At 42.3% G+C, this 21,589-nt stretch overlaps 1 protein-coding gene across 7 annotated transcripts in view; it reads left to right on the top strand.

Annotated features, from left to right (window-relative positions):
* HECW2 (HECT, C2 and WW domain containing E3 ubiquitin protein ligase 2) overlaps positions 1–21,589 on the top strand; it is a 257,430-nt gene that overhangs the window by 181,797 nt on the left and 54,044 nt on the right. For all 7 annotated transcript variants that reach the window (XR_011472368.1, XR_011472369.1, XM_070421739.1 and 4 more), the window contains 3 exons: positions 2,859–2,961; positions 4,212–4,308; positions 17,531–17,614. Coding sequence is in view for 5 of the 7 variants with exons in the window: in XM_070421739.1 (XP_070277840.1) it covers positions 2,859–2,961; positions 4,212–4,308; positions 17,531–17,614 (284 nt within the window). In the remaining 2 variants the exon portion in view is untranslated. The remainder of the gene's footprint in view (positions 1–2,858; positions 2,962–4,211; positions 4,309–17,530; positions 17,615–21,589) is intronic.

Here is a 21,589-nt window from a genome sequence, read left to right as displayed (position 1 = left end):
TGTAGAGGCTTAAGTAAAGAAAAGGAATGCTGGAGGTCACATTTCTTCTCCTTCTACGGATGGACGTCTGCTCTGGATACATATCCTCACTTCATATGCATTGTTTCTAGTAATTCCCTTCGACAGATTTAATTGAGGTTGTTTTCCTGCACGCCTCTTCCACACCGATGTGCATGCCCTATTTTCAGTACTGGACTGCGAGCCATGTACCTCCGTAGCTTCTATTATAAGAAACAAGTATGAGTGCTGTGAGTGACTGGACTTGAGACATCAAAATTCCACTCTGGAATTCCCCCTCATCCTCTCACACTGGCTCTCATGTGTCCGGCGTGTGTGCTGGCTGTAAGTGCAGACACAGAGGAGTGTACGGGAGACGCTCATATAAACATGATCTACTGCACGATGAGGCAGCCACAGAAGTATGTATGCTTTACGAGCAGCTAATAAATCTTTACCTTGCTCTCCCATAAGCCTTTGTGGTGCAGTGGGCGATGCACACAGCATTTGTCTGACAGGCAGAACACTCACCTTTGGACCCGTGCACGGCGTGGAACAGTTAGGGCGCTGCCTGCCTCGCTCCCGTGGCCAGTGCACTCGAGCCACTGTCTTATCTCGACTTCACCGCACGGAGCTGACTGCTCGCTGCTCAGGGCTGCGCGCGTGAGATGAATAGCTGGACTCACATTTTCGTTCCATGATCTAGATCAGTGGTTGGCAAACTGCTGCCCCTTGAGTGTGGCTCTTCTACAAAATACCACGTGTGGCACGCACATACAGTGCAATTGAAACTTCGTGGCCACACTCAAACGGCCAAAGAGACGCATGTGGCTCGCAAGCCGTGGTTTGCCGACCACGGATCTAGACTAGTTCCATGATCTAGAAGTAGCCTGTTGTGGGAAAGGGGCCCTAAGGTGCCCGTTAACATTTGAGTGACCATTGCTCTTTGCCTTGATGGACACTGAGCCATGGGGAGAGGTACCCCCATAAAGACGGAGCGTTGGGGCCCGCCTTGTTCAGCCTTTTTGAGGGGACACATGTCCTGGCACCGCGACCGAAGGTGCACTTGAGGCAGCGACAGGCTCAGCTCTCAGGGCCGCCCACGGGCTGGCCACCAGGCAGGAAGGAGGGGTGGAGTGTGGAGGGGACCTCCACTGTCCTGGGAAGTGGCAGCAGCAGCATCTGGACAGGAGAGAACGTGTCTGTGGGCGACGTCAGCACTAACTCTGTGACTGACACACGAGACGCAGTTCACCCTGGAATCCCCCCAGACCACAGAGTCACGGGGATTCATGCCGTGCGTGGGCCAGCAGCTCCCGAGAGGCAGAGTGAGAACCGTTCAGTCACACGGACGGACGGGCTTCCCAGCCCTGCTCCTCTGCTCCATTAGCAAACACACAGGTCGGGGGATGGCGGCATCTCTTCCATCCACTGGGTGATACTGACCCACACCTGCAGTGGCTGCATGGTGCTTGTTTCAGTGATACGCGTCCATAACATATGTTCCCGTCCTGTGTTCTCATCAAGGAGAGAGCAGATGAAACTAAGCCTAATACAGATGAACAAGCACGAGTGAGAAATGCTTTCAGGAGGGCCATCTGCTCCACACTGACCATGGGAATATCCCCGGGGGATGAGCAAGCCGTGCAGGGTGGGGAGACATTGCCAGTTTCAGGGCCTTGAGAAAAACCCTCACCAAACCCCACGCTGATGCCCGATGGTAAAAGGCTTGTGCAGATTTGAATGGGTGAGAGGAGAAGCTCTGTTTGAAAAGTGCTTATGTATAAATCCAGCATGTTATTTTGCCTTTCATTATCTTAACGCTACTGTTCCACTGTCGTCTTAAAAGGCTCCTGTGATATCGGGGTGGGGGACGCTAACACGGAGCGAAAGCAGTGTTGGCGTTTCCTCTTCAGAATATTTTTTGTTTGTCTGCTGGTATGAATGAGTGTGTGAATCTATAATAGGCCCCATAACCAATTCAGGTCAGGGCAGCCCCATTTGGCTCCTCCACACCTGCTATGATTAGCTCCCTGGGTGGCAGGTTCAAACCAGAAAGAGCTGCTGGGCCAGGCGCTCTAATAGGCAAGCAGAATTGCTCCTGAGCAGATAATGCACCGGCTCAGAAGCCCACATGGAGGCGGCTGCCCCAGGCCCCTCCTCTGGGAGGCAGGATCCCCTGACCCACGGGGGAAGGCGGGTGCCCCCTGGCTCTGCCGAGGTGTGATGTGTTTGTCCTGCACGGGCCTTTCTCCACGTGTCCTGTGGCAGGTTTGGGTTCTGTCGGGCGAAAGTCACCCCTGCTGAGCAGGTGTGCTGTTTAGCTCCTGCAGCCCCACCATCGTGAGCATGTGGAGCTACCCCTGTGCCATACAGTGAGCAGTCACTGCCCCTGCCCCTCTCAAGGACCCGGATGTCCTGCCCCTCCACTCAGTTCAGCAACTAAAGCAGAGCTTTTGGGAATCTCGAGCCAGCTCCCCCGCTGGCATCTCTTCTGATCAGTTGGTATCTACCAATGCTCATCGCCCTAGCCGGTTTGGCTCAGTAGATAGAGCATTGGCCTGCGGACCAAAGGGTCCTGGGTTCGATTCCGGTAAAGGGCACGTACCTTGGTTGCAGGCTCCTCCCCTAGCCCGGGCCCTGGTCGGGGCGTATACAGGAGTCAACCCATCAGTATGTTCTCTCACATTAATATTTCTTTCTGTCTTTCCCTCTCTCTTCTACTCTCCCTAAAAATAATGGAAAAATACCCTCGGGTGAGGATTAACCAGAAAAAGAACAAAAAGAAAAATGTGGCTCAGGTGCCGATAGCAAGCACGTGAGGTCTCGGTGCAGAGCCTAAGGGATGCTTGTGTCTGCAGGTAGGAGAGGATTCGCGACACGCGGGGCCGCCCGTCCTTCCCAGGCCGTCCAGCACGTTCAACACCGTCAGCAGGCCGCAGTACCAGGACATGGTTCCAGTGGGTATGGCACCCCCTCCCAGAAACCTCCACCCCTGCTTCTTGCGCCAGCCTGTCCCATGCATGCTGTGCTAGCACTGCCCCCTTGTCCGCCCGCTGCTCTTGCCCTGGACTCAGAAACTCTGTGTCATCCCCAAGAAATTTATCTGAATTCCAAAGCACTTAGGTCTTGTACAATCCTCTAGGACAGTGGACAGCAAACTGTGGCTCGGCAAACTGCGGCTCACGAGCCACATGCGGCTCTTTGGCCCCTACAGTGTGGCTCATCCACAAAATACCGACTTCTGCACATGGACCACGAAGTTTCAGTCGCACTGTACATGCGTGCCCGCACGTGGTATTTTGTGGAAGAGCCACACTCAAGGGACCAAAGAGCCACATGTGGCTCGCGAGCCACGGTTTGCCAACCACGGCTCTAAGAGGAGATTTTTTAATGCCACGCTCTGCCTTTTCTGAGTAGAGCTATTGCATTAAGTTGTTGAAGTTAAAGAAAAATAAGTTGTTAAGGGTTTCTAATATTTGAGAATTCACTCAGTTATGTGATTTAAATATACCTATATTTCTGATTATAAATAAATATAATCAAGATGAATCATCTTAAGTAAAAAAACTAGATAAAAAAAGGTATGACAAAAGCCCTTAATAAATTTTAAGTAACTATTTTTAAATTTCTATGGGCATTAGGCAACCTTGGCTAAGATAAATTTTTCTTTTAACGGATAGTTGATGTTGCTGATTGTGTTGTAGGTGTTGATATAGTTGGTTTGGTAAAGAGCTATGTGTGGCTTGATGGCATCTATTCCCACATAGAATTTGGGAATGGCTTGTTCTCTGCATTTTGGTAGTAGCGGTTGCTGGCGACTGTTGCATTTTGGGGACTTGTTGTGCCTCTTCACCTCACTGCATGGCTGATATGTAATCAGAAGATATCTATTTCTAGAAGTTACTTATGAAGTGATTTTGATAAGCAGTGGCTTGAAATGATCAATAGATAGAATCCCGGTGATCTCACCTTGCTAGTTGATGACAAATATGACTCATCAAATGAGTAATGAATGGTAAAGAAAGTCACACCGGATAGATCTAAGTCCAATGTTCATAACAGCGTAAACACAGCGTGGAATTTAAGTGTTGGTAGTGGCTTGAGTGCCAGGAATATTAACCCAGAAAACAGATTTTTAAAAAGTTTGGATTCGTATGCACAAAACGAATAGCAGGTTGTTTGTAAATGTTGTCCTGTTTTCTGATTTTCAGCTTATAATGACAAGATCGTTGCATTTCTGCGCCAACCCAATATCTTTGAAATTCTGCAGGAACGTCAGCCTGATCTCACCAGGAACCACTCACTCAGGTAACCATAGTATTGGCGTTTGGTGCCGAGTGCATCTGCCCCAGCTTTAAATCTTCAGGAACAATGGTCATCGTCTTAGAAAGTTACTCTTTCTCTCTGGCATGCTGTCCAGAGGCATCTGGTCACGAACACTTTATGTCGTCAAAGCCAGGTCACTGTAGTCCTGGCTTTTCTCTGTTAAGTACAAGGATGGAATAAAATTGACTAAAGAACCCAGAACCTTCTTTAAAGGATATGAAAAAAAAAACACACCCACAAAAATTCACAGCCAAGAATGCCCCCTAGGTGTGCAGATTATAATGAAAATAAGACATGAACCTTTTTGAGTAGCTTGAGAAAACAAAAACAACATAGAGCTTGTTGAATTGAGATTCATAAAACCCTAGACTTGGTATTCGAATTTTTCCATAATAAAAACACAGCCGAACCGAGGAGGGAACCCGAGGAGGGAACCCAAAACGGTCTACAGCCCCGCATTCCCCTGCACGAACCCTTTCTTCTCAATAGGCCTTCCACGCCTCCGGCTTCAAGCGTGGTTGTACTTTCCTGAAAACATGCTGCTCCTTTTCCCTGGCAGGACTTTTCTCTTCTTCTGTGTTGGTCAGGAAAGACCTTGCCTTCGGAACTCAATGCCATCCGCCCCTCCATGAGCGGTGCTCCCTCCCTGTGTACACTCCCTCTCAGTAGCGAGACTAGATTTTCTCAGTGTCCATGGCGAGATGGAAAAAGTGGGAGTTGAGGTGGAGTCTCGAACTCCAAGCCCTTTGGGTTTACACGCCACATTCACTGGTAGAAATAGGTCTGCCCTGGGGTGCCATCCTGACCCACAGCAGGGACCCTCAAGTCCTTCTCTACTTGGGGTGCCAGCCTGTGTTCATCAGGATCATTTGGGAGCTTTATGAAGTACAAGGTGCCAGGTCTCATCGCCCCCAACTCCCCTCCCTTCTCTGAAGTTGTACCCCCTAGTCTTCCACACCCTGCCGAGAAGTTTCATTCAGGAGGTCTGGGGTAGAGCTCAAATATTTACTTTTTAAAACCTCTCTCTATAATTTCATTGGCACTGCCAGGTTTAATAAGCTGTGGTCTAGACACTTAATTGCCTACTTAATCATGTAATATATCAACTTATCCTTCATACTATTTTGGTTCTATGACTTTTGTGCTTTAACTAGACTTTTGAGCCTTTATGCTTTATTTTTAATTCCATTTTAAGCTCCTTACAAATAGGGATGTTATTCAAATCATTCTTTCTCTTCCTTATGCTCAAATATCTAGAGTAGCATTTTGCATATAGTGAATATATATATGTGTGTGTGTGTGTGTGTGTGTGTGTATATATATATATATATATATATACGCATATATATATTTGTTTATTTGAAAATAAATTACCAAATATCCTTCTTATGATGTTCTCAGTCTGTCTATTTTTTCCTGAGGTATTTTTGACCTGCAACATTATATTAGTTTCAGGTGTCCAACATAATGATTTGATATTTGCATGTACTGTAAAATGATCACCGCAATAAGTCTAGTTAACATCTGTCACCAAACATAGTAATAAAATTTTTTCTTGCAATGAGAGTGTTAAGATCTCTCTTAGCAACTTTCAAATATGCAACACAGTATTATTAACTGCAGTAGCGATTTTCAAACGGTGTGCCACAAGAATTTTTAGAACATGCAATACTATTAGCCAGGGGCACTGTCCTCTTTTTCCTTAGATTGTCAAATAAAAAGTGACAACAGCCCTGGTCGGTTTGGCTCAGTGGATAGAGCATTGGCCCATGAGCTAAAGGGTCCCGGGTTCGATTCTGATCAAGGGTATGTACCTCGGTTGCAGGTTCCCCGGCCCTGGTCAGGGTGTGTGCAGGAGTCAACCAATCGATGTGTCTCCCACATCGATGTTTCTTTCTGTCTCTTCCTCTCCCTTCCACTCTCTCTAAAAATCAATGGAAAAATATCCTCGGGTGAGGATTGACCAAGATACATAGATAGATAGATAGATAGATAGATAGATAGATAGAGGATCTCTCTTTTTTTAAAAAAGTGACAACAGCCAGCACAACAATATCTGTCCATTGTGAATACATTACAATTATTCCGATTTATTTTGTCCGATCGGCAAGAAACAGATTTCTTGGTGTGCCACAGACTTACAGTACTAAGCTCATGTGCCATGAGCTGGCTGGGAAAGGTTGAAAATCACGGAACGAAGGTCACCATGCTATCTGTCACGTCCCAGCACCTGTTTCCTTTATCTGGAGTTTGTACCTTTAGACTCCACCCATTTCACCCTCCCCACCCACCCCGCCTGTCTGTCACGTCTCTAAGCTTGTACCTTCTAAAGGTCAAGTCTGACACTGCAGCGGTTGCTTACACAGAAATCCCAGTTTCCCATTAGTTGACCTCTAATCAAGTCTGAGTACTTTCCCCAGCCTGACACACATGCTGCTCTAAATCCCACCAAAATCACCAAACCATGCACGTGAACATTCTGTACATTTGTTTACCGTGGCACCCACGCAGTAATTCATGGTGCACCAGAGAGTCTTGCGTAAGAAGGCCTAGTTAATAAGACTGAGAAATGAGCTCCTCAGTTGTCCAATGAGAGATACTGCAGATTCTGGGCCACAGAGCTCTGTATTTTCTTGCTAACATAGTTCAGTCGGGATCTGCACACCATTTTCCAGCATGAAGAGTAGCCATGTGTTAGGCATCTCTGTTCCACTATTGATTTTTGCTGATTGTTGCTCTTATGACGGAAACAGTTCTGCAAAGCGCCGTCTTTCTTCAGTAGCTCTGTGTGGGCCAAAGGAAAATACCAGAGCCTCAATGTTTCCCCCCAAACGCGAAAGAGTAAAAAGCCGTCCCAGAATGCACGGTCACTATGATAGCACAAAATACTTTCTAATGGAATCTGCTGTTTACATGTATGTTTAGATAAAGTGAGAACTTATTAGTGAATCAGAGGCATTTCTTACAAAGCAAACAAAGTATGCATCCCCTCTATGTAATAATGTATTTTTTGTCTCTCTCGGTGGATTTAAATAGTCACGGAAACTGTCTACAGAAAAATTAACCTAAAATTAAAACCTCCTTGTTCATACACATCGTCCCACATACAGATGGATACTATGAATGTGCCCCATTGGATTAGTTAATTAGTTATTACTATCAGTTCCTTGGGACACATTTTACTGAAAACATTCTCGCAGGCTCATAAGCGTGTCATTATATTAAAAATCAGGTGCCTTATGTGTCTGACTTTGGTTATTTATCATAGAAATGGCTTAATAGTATACCATCTGTGCTTAAAGTGTTTTAAAATATCTTGTTTTTCCCCCTAACACAGTGGTCGGCAAACTCATTAGTCAACAGAGCCAAATATCAACAGTACAACGATTGAAATTTCTTTTGAGAGACAAATTTTTTAAACTTAAACTATATAGGTAGGTACATTGTGATTAACTTAATTAGGGCACTCCTAAGGCTTAGGAAGAGCCACACTCAAGGTGCCAAAGAGCCACATGTGGCTTGCGAGCTGCAGTTTGCCGACCACGGCCCTAACATATTGATTCTTACGTATTTACATTCCAAATCAAGTGCAAGCTACATGAAATCAAGGTCAACGTCTTACTCATCTTTTTAATCCTCATAGGACTCAGAGGGAGCAGGTCCGAGTAAGTCCCTGAGCAGGCCCTTTAAGAGGAACTGCCTGAGACTCCAGAAGACCTCCCCCACACCCCCACTCCCGCATCTCACTCAGTCACAATCCCTGCTGATTTCCACAGCCAGAAGTTATAGGACCTTCTCTTCCCAGCACTTGAACCCTGGGCTGGGGGGCCTGGTGTGGAGCCAGGGCCCTTTGCTCTCCAGGGGGGACCTCCTCGGCTGAGACATCCCTCCCGATTTTTATCCCCCACACGTGGGTGTGGGACCAGCCTGCTTGCCTCAGCCTCGAAGTGGCTGCCTCTCCATCCACATCCTCAGCTATAGGACTTCTGCTCGCTGGGCCTCAGGCGATTCTGGAGCATGGTTGTTCTGTAGTCTAGCTGTACCTTTGAGGTGGTGGTGGGAGGATGTGAGCATGCACCTGCCTGTGCTGCCGTCTTGACTGGACAGCATTATTTTGCATATTGAGATGAACTTTTGAATAATGTTCTCAACTTTTAAAATACATAGAGAGTTAGCCCTGGCCAGTGTGGCTCAGTTGGTTGAGCATTGTCCTGTGGACCGAAAGGTCGTAGATTCGATTACCCATCAGGGCACATACTCAGGTTGCAGGCTTGATCCCTGGTAGGGGTGCATGCGAGAGGCAACTAGTCGATGTTTCTCTCCCTCTCCTTCCTCTCTCTCTAAAAAGCAATGAAAACATATTTAAAATAATACATTGGGATTTTCACAGGGATTGTTTTTTATATTTACTTTGGATACAATTAAAATATACTTTTCTATTTTCTCTTCTACAGCCATAACATTTTTTCGTGTGTTGAACCCTTTCATTTCTTACAATAAAATTTTCTTGTTTATTTAAGAACTCAGCATTTCTTGTCTCGGTTTTCCAAAGCATTTATGTTTTTCTTTCTGTTGTGGGTGGGTTTTTTTTTTTTTTAAGTCTTCTAAACAATGATTACCAAAATGTGGGAAACCACTAGTTTTTATGGTATTCTTTTCTGGAAATTGGTACTTCGAGGTTTTTTGTCCTTGCCTTGACATTTTTCATTCCTGTTTAGAAAGCACTGCCATAGCCTTATCTGTCCCTTTACATGCTTTTTACTGGCTTGTTCATCCTAATTGCTTCATATTAACTAATTTGTTTGTTTTTTAATATATATAGTTATTTTAAAATAAAATTACAGGAGATAAAACAGTTCCAATTCCTCAATATATTTTCATTAAACCACCTGTTATCAAATACATAATAAAATAGTATAATTCATATGAAAATAAAATTCTCTAGTTATACGTTCTAGTATATCCTTGATACTCATTCCTCAGAATCACGATGGACTTAGGTTCAAGCTCTTGGAATGCCTTAGGTAAGGTGTCTTGTAACCAGATTCTCGTGTGTAATAACTAAACTCCACTTTTAGAGCTCAAACGGGCTCTTCTTCATTGATAATGTTCCCCACTAGCTATTGAATGATGAGAAATGTAAAGCCTTTATATTTGTTAACTCTCTGGTACTCACAGAGTTATTCCAGTTTTATAGAGAGTCCATCATTTTGTCGACAGCTTATCATAAAAGTACTCAACAAGTATTTGTGGAATGAACCAAGACGAACAGCGTGGTTAAAGCAACCTGCAGAAACAGGAAAAGGAGTCCGTCCCAAGACTTCTAATTTGGTCCTGTTTTCAATAAATCTTACAGCTATTGAAAAATGAATAAATAATTATGAGGCCTACCTAATGATATACACAATAGCTAAAAATTATTCAGTGCCATCATGAAATAGGTTCCATGCTTAGTATTTTAGTTTCATTCATTCATTTAATCCTTCCCACAAACAACCCTTTGAGGCACGCACTGTAATTATGTTTATTTCAAAATGAGGAAGCCGGCAAAGAGAGTTAAGTAACTCCATGTTTCAATTTTATTTTTTAATTATTGTTTACACTCAGTGCTTCCCGTGTACAGCCTAGTCGTTCGACAATCACCTACTTTACAAAGTGTTCCCCCCTCAATATTTTCAGTACCCACCTGGCACGGTACAGAGTTATTACAATGTTATTGATTATATTCCCTATGCTGTACTTTACATCCCGTGACTATTTTGCAACTACCAATCTGTACTTCTTAATCCCTTCATCTTCTTCACCCATCCCCCAACCTCCCTCCCCTCCAGCAACCATCAGTCTGTTCTCTGTGTCTATGAGTTTCTTTCTATTTTGTTTATTTGCTCATTTTGTTCTTTAGATTCCACGTATATGTGAAATTGTATGATATTTGTCTTCCTCTGACTGACTGACTTCACTTAGCATAATACCCTCTAGGTCCATCCATGCTGTCACAAATGAGAAGGTTTTATTCTTTTCTATGGCTGAATACTATTCCATTGTGTATATGTACGTACCACCTCTTCCTGATGCATGTGTCTGTTGATGGGCACCTGGGTTGCTTTCATAGCTTGGCTATTGTAAATAATGCTGCAGTGAACACATAGTATATTCGTTCGAATGACTGTTGGGGGTTTCTCTGGATATACCAGGTGTGGCAAAAGTAGGTTTACAGTTGTGAGTATGCAAACAGTTTATTCCTGTATTATCTATTAATTATTTCATTATTTTCCATATGAACAACTGTAAACCTACTTTTGCCACACCCTGGATATACCCAAAAGTGGAACCACTGAGTGATGAGGCAGTTCCATTTTTAATTGTTTGGGGACCGTCCATACTGTTTTCTGTAGGGGCTGCCCCAGTCTGCGTTCCCAACAGTGCACAAGGTTTCACTTTTCTTCACGTCCTCAGCAACACTTGTTGTTTGTTGATTTATTGATGATAGCCATTCTTATGGGTGTGAGGTGATATCTCATTGTGTTTTAAATTAGCATTTCTCTGATGATTAGTGACATTGAGCATTTTTTCAAAGGCCTGTGGCCATCATTATATCCTCTTTGGAGAAGTGTCTGTTCAGCTCCTTTGTCCACTTTTTCGATTGGATTGTTTAGATTTTTGATTGTTGAGTTGTATGAGTTCTTCATAAATTTTGGATATTAACCTGTTTTTGGATGTATCATTGGCAAATATGTTTTTCCATTCAGTGGGTTGTCTTTTTGTTTTGTTGATGGTTTCCTTCACTGTGCAAAAGCTTTTTAGTTTGATATAGTCCCATTTGTTTATTTTTTCTTTTGTTTCCCTGGCCCAAGGAGATGTATCAGAAAAATATTGCTATGAGAAAGGTCTGAGATTTTACTGCCTATGCTTCCTTATAGGAGTTTTATGGTTTTGAGTCTTGCATTCAAGTCTTTAATGCATTTTTAGTTTATTCTTGTATATGGTGTAAGAAGGAGAGAAGGCAGGGGTGGGTGGGTGGGTGGGTGGCAGGAGATCAGCCAAAGAATTTGTATGCATATATACATAACCCATGGACACAGACAATAGGATGGTAAAAGCCTAGGGCAGGGAGCTGGGGCTGGCTAGAAGGGGTCAATGGGGAAAAAAAGAGGATGTATGTAATACTTTCAACAATATTTCTAAAAATGAAGATAGTCTAGTTCCATTTTTTGCATGTATCTGTCCAATTTTCCCAACATCATTTATTGACTAGATTTATTTTACCCCACTATATATTCTTGCCTCCTTTGTCATATATTAACTGACCATATAGGCGTGGGTTTATTTCAGGACTCTCTATTCTATTCCATTGATCAGTATGTCTGTTTTTATGCCAGTACTGTGCTGTTTTGATTACAATGACCTTGTGGTATAGTTTGATATCAGGTAATGTGATACCTCCAACTCTGTTCTTCTTTCTCAGGATTGATATGGCTATTTGGGGTCTTTTGTGGTTCCATATAAATTTTTGGATCATTTGGTCTAGTTCTGTGAAAAATGCCATTGGTATTTTGATAAGGATTGCAGTCAATCTATAGATTGCTTTGGGTAGTGTAGACATTTTAATGATGTTAATTCTTCCTATCTATGAGCACAGTGTTTGCTTCCATTTATTTGTATCTTCAATTTCTTTCTTTATAGTCTTCTAATTTTTCAACTACAGGTCTTTTACATCCTTGGTTAAATTTATTCCTAGGTATTTTTAAAATATTTTTTTATTGATTTCAGAGAGGAAGGGAGAGGGAAAGGGAGATAGCAACATCAATGATGAGAGAGAATCATTGATCTGCTGCCTCCTGCATGTCCCACACTGGGGATCGAGCTCGCAACCGGGCATGTGCCCTGACCAGGAATCAAACCATGACCTCCTGGTTCATAGGTCAGTGCTCAACCACTGATCCACGCCAGCGGGGCCATTCCTAGGTATTCTTTAATGCAATTGTAAATGCATTATTTTCTTAGTTTCCTTGTCCAATAGTTCTAAGTAACTCTTTACATTCTTATCAAGGAACTGATTCATATCCATTTACAACAAATATTTTCCCCCAAACATATGGCTGGTTAATGTTACTTCTGTGTGTCTCTAAGTATCCTGTGACCGTAATGGACCAGCATTTCCAAATCTAATCTCTGTAATAGGATGGAGAAAGGAAAGCTGGTCCTGTCACTGCTCGGCTCCATACAGGTCAGACTGGACCCTGTGGCTGCAGCAAAGACTGTGGGTAAATGATGGGTGCTCACTTTCCTTCCTTGGCATCCCCCGCTAGAGAAGTCCTGGGGATTTCTCTAAAACTGCCCTCGGGGAGTTTTTAAAAACCCGTGTATTTTTGAAGGTGTTCCTGAGCTGGGTCTGCAGGAACCATGTGTGCTGCAGAGTCTGCAACCCGGAGTTCTGTGATTTAGACACGTTGCTGCTTCTGGTCGTTTCTGGTCATGTGCCCTTTTTCAACTTCAACAAAATGTTGGCTGGTTCCGGTGGGAGTATTTTCTGTGGGAATTCCGGTCTTGAGACTATGTTGATTGTCCTCAAATGATCTTCTGCTAGGGTTCCTCCTCTGGGGTGATCCTCTGGGCTGGAGGAAGTGGTTGCAGAAGGCTAATTATTATGGGCATCGGAGAGGCAGCAGCAGCCAGCGACTTTCTCCTGAGGTTCTCACTAGACAGCTGAGCCTCATACCGCCGTTGTGAGTTTTCTTTAGAAGGGATTGCTCCTTTGCCTGTCTTTGCACTTCCCTCAGGGGGTTCTGTTTGAGTTAATAATCTGAGGTCTGCTTTCTGATCGTCTTTTTCTCTGCCACAACAACAACAACAACAACAAAATGATGGCAAGATAGTTTCTTCCAAACACGGAGTGGACTCAAGGAGATTTGTTCGGAGCTGAGTCTGTCCTTTTGGGGTTCACTGATTCAGTGCCTGGCTTGCATTTTACTGAGCACTGCTGTGCGCACAGCCCCGTGGTAGGCACTTGGGGAACACAAAAGCAAAGGAGGAAGGAAGGGCTTTGCCCTCAAGAAACTTATGTTTCAAAAGGAACTTAAGTTCTAGCTGCCTGGCCCTGTGGGAAGTGTGATGGAGGAAGTGCTGAGATGTACCCCAGAGGGCACAGAGAGGAGCAACAGCCATGCAGAGTAGTTCACATGATAAGCTGTTATTTGAATATAACCTTAATCCTCATTATAAGCCACGGAAGTGGCTTGAAGGTGAAGGCAGTAAAGAAAGAAATTAGAGGACTGCCAGAGTCCTCATAGCTCTATGCAATATAAGATAAAACTGGATAAATATATTAATGTAACTTTCCAATGTCCCCCTACTAAGAGTCATCGTATCTATAACAATATTTCTCAAACCTATTAGTTTATTTCAGACACTGAGCGAACTCATGGAAATTTGTTAGGAGCCAAATCTGTCATGTCTCACTCTACGAGGAAAAGAACTATGGCAGATCTACAGTGTAGACTTTAACCACTTTTATTTTATTGAAACATAAATGTGTACAGATATAAAATATGCATAACCTTTTTATCTCTGTACTTTTATAAACTATAAAACCAAGAGACGTATAAAGTAAGTAAAAACTTAAAAAAATCAATCACATTTGAACTAATGAGAAGACTTGGTTTCTCAGAGACCAAATCACCAACATTGGGACCGTTGTCAGGGGAAAGATACATCTGGGCTTTTCGTTTCAGTTGTGTTTGAGTTGATTGTTGTGATTTTGCATCTAATGGCCCATCACAGGCATCTGTGGCATTATCGTGGTCACCATTTTTCCTTCTTAACAAATAGCATAAATTCTGTCTGCCGATCCATTGTTTTGATGAGCCAAAACATTTGTTCTTAGAATGAATTGCGACATCTTTTATGCTTCATTTAGTATAAATACCTCATTTACTTTTCAAACCCATCTATTTTGTTTCCTCTTTAGCCTATGGCAACTTAGAGATACATTACTTAGCCTTACTTGAGCATCGTCATTATGCAAATTAGTGCTACAAAAGAAAAGTTTTGTGTTTTCGGTTGGTAAAGAATTGTGCGTGAACAGTAGACAAGGGTGCTTGTTATCATAGTTACCATGAAGGCCTTGCCACAGACCTAAGGGCCTGGCCCTGACGCTTTGAAGTTAATCTCTGATCACTGGGCAGCAGCTGTCTTATAAATGCAAACATGGGAGCCAAAGTCACATGGCAGTGTTCAGTCCTAAATGTCATGAGATTATCTAAAATATGCTTACCTCAATATCAGCAGTTTTGATTATCAAAGTGAAAACAAAATGTTTTAATTGTCCCAGAACTCAAAGATTTTGTCTGTAGATTTCTGGTAGACAAGAACACCAGTTTGAGAAATACTGGTCTATAGAATGTTGGTCAAATACCCGAGGGCAAAGAAGTAGTTCCCTTATTTTTTTGTTCATTTCTCAGAAAAGATTGGTGACATTTCTGAGTATAGCAGCTGGCTTCTGTCTCGTTCTCAGCCTTGACCTGTCCCCTTCACCAATGCCTACTTTGTTTCTACCCTACAAGGCTTTAGAAAGGAGTTTATAGACTAGGAGTGGGCGTCAGGCCTAAACAGAGTTCAGCTAACTGAAAGTAACTAAGTGTTTTCATGTGATAATAGGATTTCCCACTGACTTTCTCTCTTTCACGGTGCCATGAACTCTTTGCGAAAGAAACTGTAGTCTTATCATGTATTGGATTCTTGGTGTGTGATACCAGCCTCGCACATAGGAGGCACTCAGAAAATGTATGCTGAGAGAATGCATGAATATTAGTATAAGGAAGTACTTAGTGGCCTGATGTACATCAGATGACATGCTCCAGTGTCTTGTTCCTGGAAGCATATGACCCACAACTTGTCTCTGTGATGAGTTAGCTGGTCCCGCAGGAAGCTAGTCTCAGCCTGCCTCGGCTCTGTTGTTGCCTCAGGAATCAGGCGAGTGACCTTCACTGCTTAGGAGTTAATATCTGGAAAGTGATTTCCCACTTGGCACGTTTCCTTTGGTGTCTTGGCTGTTCTTTCCTCACCCTGTCACCCTTGTGATTCAGAACCATGATCTTTACCTTATTCACGGGAAACACACAAGCCACAGTCCAGAGCATGAGATCCTTGTCATTGCCCCACCCTCTCTGGGTACCTCCAGGCAGAGAAGTGGGGGAGAGAGCTCAGCCTGTTTGCTTTCTGATTTTGATCTGTTTGCCTGGTTCACTGTGATGATAGACTAAGGAGATAGATTGTGTATTTGTTGGAGATAGGTTTTGATTCTTCAAGATCAAAGTATAGTGTTACTGGCCCTTAAAGAGTACTTCTTTGTTTAAATTATTGTTTATTTTTTTCTCCAAGATAACTTTTCCTTGTTAGCTTTTTTAAACCAACTTTTGTATTTCTTATCCAAAAAAAAAAAAAAATATCATTCACCAGATAATGGGGCCTTGGTTTTCATCCTGCGCTTTAGACATGTGATTTGAACACTTGGGGGAAATGTTCTGATTGGTTGGAGCCTCCAAACTGAAATAGCGTTAAGCAGAGAGCTGGGCTTTCTTATACACATGTCTGCCATTGTGTGTGTGTGTGTGTGTGTGTGTGTGTGTGTATGTGTATATATATATATATATTTTGCTACTGGTAGTGAAGGACAGACAAAACTGGCCATGCCAAAGGTTAGCTGCTTTATATGCTAACATGTTCTGTAAAATGGATCTAGTAGCCAGAAGAAGCCGGGAACTGAACTGTTTATCTAGTGAGCTGTGTGGTTGAGAGAAAATCCAGTGACTTTCTGTGATTAGGGAATTTTTTTGTCTCAACAATTAAACCTCGCCTTCCACCTCATTGCCTTCAGGCCTCTACATAGCTCAGAAGAGAATTTGGAATTTGGAAATGTAAATTGCAGTGGAATTTTACTAAAATAGTAAACAGGGAAACAAAATGCTCTGTAGATAAGAACTAAATCTAAATAAATACTTACATCTAAGTAAATGCTTAAATACTTGCTGTTTCATTGTATACTGGAATCTGAATACATTGTCATTAGTCCTTAAAGTAAGACATGCTTCTGTTGGCCCCAGTGCTCCTATCAAATGTAATGCTTTCAATATAATTTATATTCTTCTTTTTCCTCTCATTTCATAAAAAATAATATGGTTTGCTTTGAAATAGCCTGGGGTAAGTCAGGGGATACAACTAGGAAAAATTTCATTAAAATTGTATTAATATAAAGAATTGTAAACAGTAACATGACTCATGAAACAAACAAAACACCTGATGTTATCACATGTATCTGTAATAGAATAATGGCAGAATAGCACACATTGTGGTATTGGATATGAGTTTGTATAAGCGTGTGTGCCTTACACAGGTAGACACAGAATCTGTCTCTCCAACTGTAGTAACTGGAAGTGTCTCACATTTTCAGTTATTTGAAAGAACCGTCTGCTCTTATATTGAATATATAATGCATCGATGCTACCTGCTTCCAAGTAAGAATGTGCTCCTCACATATAATTTAAAGGTACTCTCTCAGGAATATAAATGACTATCCCTACACACTCACTATTTGAAATAACAGGGAATCAGCCTGAATGATCTACAGTTGATTAGATTCAAGCCCACAACAGGCTTTAACTCAAAGCCGAGACTGTGTTTTCTTGGTTGGATGACACTACGACCTGTAGTAAGACTTGGGCAGCAAAATAGCAGGCAAATAAAAGAATCTTTATATATATATATATTTTATTGACTTTTTACAGAGAGGGAGTGAGAGAGATAGTTAGAAACATCGATGAGAGAGAAACATCGATCGGCTGCCTCCTGCACATCTCCCACTGGGGATGTGCCCGCAACCAAGGCACATGCCCTTGACCGGAATTGAACCTGGAACTTTTCAGTCCGCAGGCCGACGCTCTATCTACTGAGCCAAACCGGTTAGGGCCAATAAAAGAATCTTTCCCAGCATTAGGACTGGGTAATGTTGACCCCCGTGAGGTTGTCCTTGAAGGCAAAGACCATGTCTGCCTTGGATATGTGTTCCTAGGGTGTCACACCGCAGCTGCTACATAATAGGTACCCCCAAAATCATGTGACCATCATTTAAAAAATTGGTGCCTAAAGCACTGAGTTATGTCTCAAAAATCGACTACATAAATTGTGAACCGCTTCTTTGCTCGAACAGGGAGAAGATCCAATTTATTCGAACGGAAGGGACCCCAGGATTGGTGCGTCTTTCCAGTGATGCAGACCTTGTGATGTTGCTGAGGTAGGTGACGCTCATTCTTGAGCTAGAAAGGGTCTTATTATCAGGTGTCAGGAGCATTTTAGAAAATAATTTGACAGCACCCGGTAGCCTTTATTCTTGAGTTCTTGGGCGATGCTCACTTCCAGAGGTGGATGCTGGTGTAGTGGTCCTTCACTCCGGCTCGCCGTTCCCATCACGGAGACGTCTCATTGTTTTCGCCCTGCTGGTCGAGGAGGTGGCGTTAGAGCAGGGGAGGGTCTGTGGAGGCCAATGCATGGAATGTCCCATTCACAGAATGGAGCAGAAGGGTAGATACAGCTTATCCCTTCAGCGTAGAAGAGGTCATGTTTGTGTTTTCTTTCAGATTGTGTGTGTGTGTAAATTGTGTGTGTGTGTGTAAATTGTGCTCGGTCCCCTTTTGCTGATTCAGTAATGCTTATTTACTCTATGGTTTTGAGAGTTTAGGTCTGGGAAATCAGATCAAGTTGAAATTTGGTCTCTGGTCCTCACTTTCAACTTGATAGCCCTTCATAAAACCGACCAATTGTGTTTTCTTTGCTGTTGGTTAGAGTACCTTTGGTCTTAAATTTTAGAGTGGTTTCGAGGGGAAATAGCCAGATTTCAAAAGCTCTTTTCATTTTCAATATTACCCTTCAAATGTAGGAGGACAGAGTAGAACAATGCTTGCTCCCCCCAGTGGTTGGGACACCCCACCAATGTGACCTCCATAGAATGAAAGGGCAAATCATGCTGAGCCATGTCAGTCAATATTTTATTTATCCCAGAGTGCTAACAGTCTCATTCATGTTATTCATAATGATCTTGACCTGAACCATTTCTAACTGCCTACTTGATAGTTGCCATATTTTAAAAACTAAAGCCAAAGTGTTAGTTTCTTTTACTGGATTTTTGGAGCATAATTCATTGGGATATACTCACTTTCCATAAAGATTTCATTTCACTGGATTCTGAATAAGACCTATGGTAGAGGGGTTCCTTGACCGCAAGAGGGTGAGCCTTGCCCATGGTGTACTGAGCTAGTTCTGAAAATAGGACAGGCTATGCCAGACAGTCAGGAAGACGATTCGTCAATTAATATGTAGTATGGTGTTTCTTCCATAGTTTGGTTGGAAATATTTGGATGATCAAATGTGTTTATCATTTTAATAATACAGTGACACAGTGTATTAGTTGTGCTGCTTAATAAATGATCTTTAATGATTACTGAAACTTTTGGGGATATCCTTAGCTCTTTACTTTTAATTTTACTTTGGAGTTAGAATAATCTGAAATAGTGACTGTGAACTTAAGCAACAGATTTGTTGCTAACAGGGGAAGACTGCCTGTTTTTATACTTTGTCTATTTCTTAAAAAGAGAAATCACTCCTGGTCCAGTGGACTTGATTATCAGCAGGCTGCAGTGTAGAGATAGATGGCACAGATCTGGGAAATGATTCCATTCAAAAATAAATCTGTGTCAGGCTATTTTCCAATATAGATATCATGGAACCTGAGAGTTCGTAAATGACCTTGCTTCATCTGTTATTGATGATTTTAGTCATATATTCTTGCACTAACTCAACTCATGTAAAAAAATATTCCTCTGTTAGAACTCATATAGGAAATGATTGATAAATTTGGCTACATTTGAATTTTAAAATTTACATAATGAAAGACACCATATATGAAGACATAAAGAAAGGTAACAAACTAGAAGAATATATTCATAAGACATAAAAATGATATCATAAGTACATAAAGAATGCCTTTAAATTAATTTAAAAGAAAAATGGGTGAAGGCCAGAAAAAGGCATTTCATAGAAATTGAAGCAGCAATAGCCAGTACACTTATGGAAAGATGCTCGCAGTCATAAATTGCAGTTTCAAATAATGAGATACTAGTTCACACTGTTTGATTTAAAAAAAAACCAGAAGCCTGATAATTCCAATTGAGAAATTGGGCCTCTTTTATTGCCTGGATGTGGTGGGATTGCCATTTCTAGACCCTCTTCGGAATAGTTTGGCAATGTTATATATAGTTGAAAAGGCATCTGCATTATGACTGAGCAATTCTAATTTTAGATATGTTACCATGTTTACGCTAAGGAATTCTTTTACATATGCCCAAGGTGTTCACTGCACCATTATTGATAAAACCACAAAGTTGGGGAAAAGTAAATATTTGTCAAAGGAGATAGGGATAAATAAACTTGGTTCATAGAATGACCTGCTACATAGCAGGTAAAAATAATAAACTACATCCTTGTGCACAGACAAATCTCAGAATTATATTGTTGAACAAAATGTCCAAGGATGCTATGTACATATACCCATTGTAATTTTTAACGGTGCATTAGGCAAAGCTATATATTTTTTATCTATGCCTATGTGTTCCTAAATATAAGACTATGGAAGGATACCTATTAAGGTCGTGAGAGAGGAGAACAAAAGGCACTTCATATACACACTTGCATATATATATATATACATATATATACACACACACACACACTCATATGCATATATATGCATATAATATAAGTACATAAATGTACACATACACAGATGTACAAGTATGCATGCATGTTTGTCTGAAGTAAAAATAAAGTGCAGGTGTAGATGTCTAAGGAGAGGGTGCTAATTCCTACTCTACAATTACGTTAGCTAGGACTTTGTGGTAGCAACTGTTACATGGGACTTCTCACTAGTGATTCCCTTTAAAATCACATTATTCAATGACTACTGACTTACTGAAAAAGAGAAATGGCCATTTCAGGGCTTAATTAGGCATTAAACATATGATTACTTACCGCTTCTGTTCCCAAACCTTCTGACTTCTATAGTTTAAAAGTGGAAAGATGGCTTTAAAAATATTTTGTCTAAAAGTGCCTTTGCTACAGTGGCTGGTCCCACAGATGTGTGCATGTGGATGAAGAAGGACAGAAAGGCTATCGAGTTGTCATTGCTACCACCTGGGGTTTCCCAGCCTTGGAAGTGTAGCCGCTGTGGGCTGGATATGCCTTTGTGGCAGGGAGCTAGTCTGTGCGTTGTGAGATGTTTATCGGCATCCTGGCCTCTACCCACCAGATACCAGAAGCACCCCCTCTCCCAGTTATGGCAACCAAAACGGCCTCCAGCATCACTCAGAGTCCTTGGATGGTGTGGGGAAGGGCAGCCTTGCCGGGCTCAGAAGCAGTGCCTTGGGGGGGTCTTTCCTTAAACCCCTACAAGGTTAAACTCTTGCCTCTTTTTCTGAATGTCTTCTGGAAACAAGGAGCAGGTTTTAGATTTGGCCAAGTGTAAAGGAAACCTACTTCTACCTCTTAATTAAAAAACTCTTTATGGTTGTTTTCATTTTATTTTAAGTGTTTGTTTGAATTAGTGCAGTGGTCGGCAAACTGCGGCCCCTTGAGTGTGGCTCTTCCACAAAATACCACGTGCGGGCGCGCACGTACAGTGCGATTGAAACTTCGTGGCCACACTCAAGGGGCCAAAGAGCTGCATGTGGCTCTCGAGCCGCAGTTTGCCAACCACTGAGTTAGTGCAATCAATACTGCTTTTCCTTATCATCATCTCTATGATATGGGATTCCAAGATACCAGATATCTGCTGACTGGCTTTTAGAAGACTAGTGGAAACAGCAGATACGGGGTTGAGTAATCTAACATCAAAACCCTCACATTGGAAAACCATTATGAAGCTAGGGGGCCGATTACTTAGGAGCTATTTTGTTTTCTTTTGCTTTTAACGCTCCTTTTAAGTCCTGAGCTCCGAAGGCTGAGAGCCGCTGTCTGTCTCTCAGGTGAAGCTGTGACACATGCTTCGTGTATCCAGGAGGGGCTCTCAGTAGATGTCTGTTGTGTTGGAATCTTATTCCCAAATTAAAACACCCAGGTTCTCTTGCACACGAACATGTGAACTCACACTCACACATTAAAGTGGCAAAACAGAAACGACATTGTCCGACGTCGGTAGGAAAACCGACCAGTAGCCACA

This window comes from Myotis yumanensis, unplaced genomic scaffold, assembly GCF_028538775.1.
Source record: "Myotis yumanensis isolate MYYU_CA2020_CCGP unplaced genomic scaffold, mMyoYum1.0.hap1 SCAF_8, whole genome shotgun sequence".
Classification (NCBI taxonomy): domain Eukaryota; kingdom Metazoa; phylum Chordata; class Mammalia; order Chiroptera; family Vespertilionidae; genus Myotis; species Myotis yumanensis.
This window is presented reverse-complemented; position numbering and strand designations above follow the sequence as displayed.